The 3,748-nt window shown below is 35.9% G+C and overlaps 1 protein-coding gene across 1 annotated transcript; it reads left to right on the forward strand.

The window, feature by feature from the left end:
- The first annotated feature begins 2,486 nt into the window (after window positions 1-2,486).
- LOC145163667 (uncharacterized) lies at window positions 2,487-3,514 on the forward strand. Its single transcript, XM_079082470.1, has 2 exons — window positions 2,487-2,838; window positions 3,144-3,514. Exons 1-2 carry the CDS (start codon window positions 2,487-2,489, stop codon window positions 3,512-3,514), a joined length of 723 nt encoding a protein of 240 aa, XP_078938596.1.
- Window positions 3,515-3,748: the final 234 nt, after the last annotated feature.

Raw genomic sequence — 3,748 nt, forward strand, 5'->3', positions numbered from 1 at the left:
AAATAAACACCTACATGTTGCGAGCCTGCTAGCGTTCCACTGGACTGTCTAGAATAGTCCGTGGTCGTCATCTATACTCCGCTATATGACTGGATCATCAATAACATCTATAACGAGGCCTCTCATTATTTTATTTTGTAACACAATTTCTATTACATCTACCCATGTTTTACCCAACACATTTTGTAGATATAAAATACATATACAGTTTAAATCATTTAAAACATGTATAAAATCGTTCATCCAGCATAGATAGCAAGTATACAGATAATATGCACACGTAGCACGTAATTTATATAAAATACTTCATATCTATGTGTAAGATGAAAGTAACTATGCACTCACTTGAAAAGGTGGTGAATCCGAACTCAGACAGCGCTTCGCTTCTTAAAAATAATTTCCTTCGACGAAACCTAGTATTATTACCACTAGAGTTTAGTCTATTATTCGCCGAGACTAATTAATAGTCTAGCTATTATTACTATTATATAAGCGTTAAACAATACTTATATAACCCATAATAATAGCCCAAGTACTTATTATAAGTTCCTAATAACGTTACTATAATTAAATAAACTATATATTAAAAATAGCGTAGGCGTAGCTCACTTACAGCGGGTTTTATAGAAAACCGGGCTTTGCTTGGAGCAGCGTTCCCGAGCCGAAAAGCTCTTCTTCTCGGAGCCGTCGAGCACTCCGGGGCTTCCGCCTCGTGCTAGGGAGGTTCCCTAGGCTTTTCGGGGGGTTTCGGGGCTAGAGAGAGGTTCTAGAGAGAGAGTAAAGAGAAGAAAGAATGGGAAAGGTGTGAAGAAAATGAGGGTGGGAGAGGTTCTATTTATAGGGTGAAAATGGCTGAACTTGGTGCCACATGTCACCATCTACTGGCAAGACTTGGGGAGAAAGCAATGTCCAAGATTGTGTCACATCACCCATTTTCGCACAACACACTTTCGACTTCTAAAATCCGTAACTTTCACATACGACCTCTGTTTTTGACGTTCTTTATATCCACACGTAGGTAAAAATAAGATCTACAACTTTCATTTTGACTCCGTCGGCTAATTTTCGACCGATCTTAAATTTAACAGTACGAGGAGATTATACTGTTAAATGTCCGCGTAAAATTCATAACTTCTACATACGGACTCTGTTTTCGTCTGTCTTTTTACCGTTGAGTTCCTATTAATGAGATATTCAATTCTCATTTAGGTCGCGTAGGCCAAAAACCGCTCGATCTAAAATTCGAGTTTCGGGCTGTGCACTGCTAAGCCAAATCTTAGAAAATTCATAACTTCCTCATACGAAGTCAGATTTGGGTGTTCTTTTTTTGTATGTTCTCGGTTTAACGTATTCTACGGCTTTTGTTTAGATCGCTAAGGCTAAAAATTGCTCTATCGTAAATTCACTATTTACGCTTCATGGTATCGTGCCGGTTCCGTCGCGAAACTTCGACGAGTCATAACTTCTTCGTTATAACTCGGATTTTGGCGTTTTTTATATCTCCGGAATCCTTGTTTCGACCACTACAACTTTATGTAAATATATCGGGTTTATCTCACACTTTAATTTTGACGCTTATTTTTATTCTTTATTTATTATACATTTATAAATAAATAATAAACAGATAAATTCACATAATACTCAAATATTTCATTTTTATTTCATCAAAAAGAGTTACAATAGTTGACCTAGACTATTACATCGTCTAAAAATGCTTAGCCCTGAAACCCGGGCATTACATATGGGCAAGCGTAAAATAATCTTCCTAGGTTTTTAGCTGTACCCGAAATCCTAATGATACGTTCACCTCCGCAATTACAGTATGTCATTCGCCTTTTTTATTCTATCAAATATGAATTACTTTCACAGATAAATTTCATGGAGTTACTTTACACCCATTTATAGAAGAAATTTTATTACAGACAAGTATGTTTGACTATGAAATGAACTGGTTTGACTATGAATTTAAAAAGTTGAACTATGAACTGCATACAAGTACATTGTCTTGTCTTGTCGGTCAGTGATGTTTGACTATGAAATGAACTGGTTTGACTATGAATTTAAAAAGTTAAACTATGAAGTATGAACTTTTGAGAAACACCAATTTGTATATAATTATAATTGTATTTGTGTGATTATTGTAAAACACTTTCATTGCTGTTCAGAATGAGTACTTACACCGAAAGAAGCTTTTCTCAGCTACCAATATTCTTTCATAATTTACAAAGAACAAATCCTAATACCTTCACATCCATCAAGAAAACGGATACCAACCGCTTTCAATTCTGTTTTGTGGCTTTAGGTTGCATGTTATAACATATTTGTTTTATTGAGTTAATTAATATTTCTTGGTAATGTATCTCGTTTACTCTTTACTTATCACTAATTTATGTTTGTTTTTTATGCAGATTCGTACCTTCCTTAGGTGCATGATACCGTTAATATATGTGGGTTATTTACCCCTTCTTGGGGGGTATCTGACAACAATGTACTTTGCAGTGGCTTTGGATGGAAACCATGAACCCCTATTGTTAGCAATTGGTTTGGGAACCTTAGAGTGTGAAGGTTCATGGAGATGGTTCATGATGAAGTTAAAAGAGTGTTTAGGTGAGGATACAGAGGTTGGTTTCATAAGCAACCTATGTGATAAAATAGACTTTACTGTTCAGAGTGTCTACCCAGATTCGTATCATGGATATTGTCCTAAAGATATAGCTCGAAAAATACGTGACTCTGTCGGACATAATGATACGGAAGTCGAAACGTTGTTTTGGAAGTCATGCAATGCATATAGTGTTCATGATTTTTACATGTGTCTGGAAAGGTTGCAAAGTGCCTGTAGGAAACCACCTTTCTGCACCATGCTTAGGAGTCCAATTTTCTGGCTTGACGATATAGCAATTTCAAAATGGACACGAGCATTTTTCCCAAAGGTACGTTACAATGTTAAATCGATTGATGTCCCTGAAATGTTGCAAATTATATCCACGTCCACACATGAGTTTCCTATAACAACGATAATTGAGTTAATCAATACGTCGATACAATCAAAGTATGCTGAACGGGCTTAAGTGGCGGGTAAGGGAGATTGTTAAATTTAGTTTTTTCTTGTATTATTATTTTAAAATTAACAAATTTTGCAGGGAGGTTGTCTGGTGGGGTGACCCCTTATGTTGAGAATAAGGTTCAAAAACGTGTCAACAAGTCTTATAATTGGATGTCAAGACGTTTGTATGAGGATATATTTGAAGTCGATGGCAATTTTGCCACCAGCAAAGTACAACTTGAACGTAGGGTATGTAGTTGTGGGAAATGGCAAAAAAGCGGTATACCATGTGGCCACGTTATAGCATCTCTAAGAACCCCTACGTCTGAAGCCATTCACGAAATGGTTGATTATAAGTTCACTGCTTTCGTGTATCGACTTGCATTTGGATCTGAGTTGGTGAATTCTATACCATCACATGTGCACTGGGAAATACCAAATGAAATGGCGGTCCTGTTACATCCCTAAAAGAAGTAGTTATTCATGTACCCCGTTTGCATTTTATGTCCTATTATGTATTAGTTATTTATGTACCTGTTATCTTAATTGATGTACCACGTTTGCATTTTATGTCGTATTATGTATTACTAATTTATGTACCTGTTATCTTAATTCATTTTTAATTGCGATTGAGGAAACAACATACATTAAAAGTAAGGTAGATTTATTAACTAGTCACAAAACACACGTACAACAACAAGC

Source organism: Lactuca virosa, chromosome 3 (genome assembly GCF_052849685.1).
Source record: "Lactuca virosa cultivar CGN04683 chromosome 3, Lactuca_virosa_CGN04683_v6, whole genome shotgun sequence".
In the NCBI taxonomy this organism is placed as follows: Eukaryota; Viridiplantae; Streptophyta; class Magnoliopsida; order Asterales; family Asteraceae; genus Lactuca; species Lactuca virosa.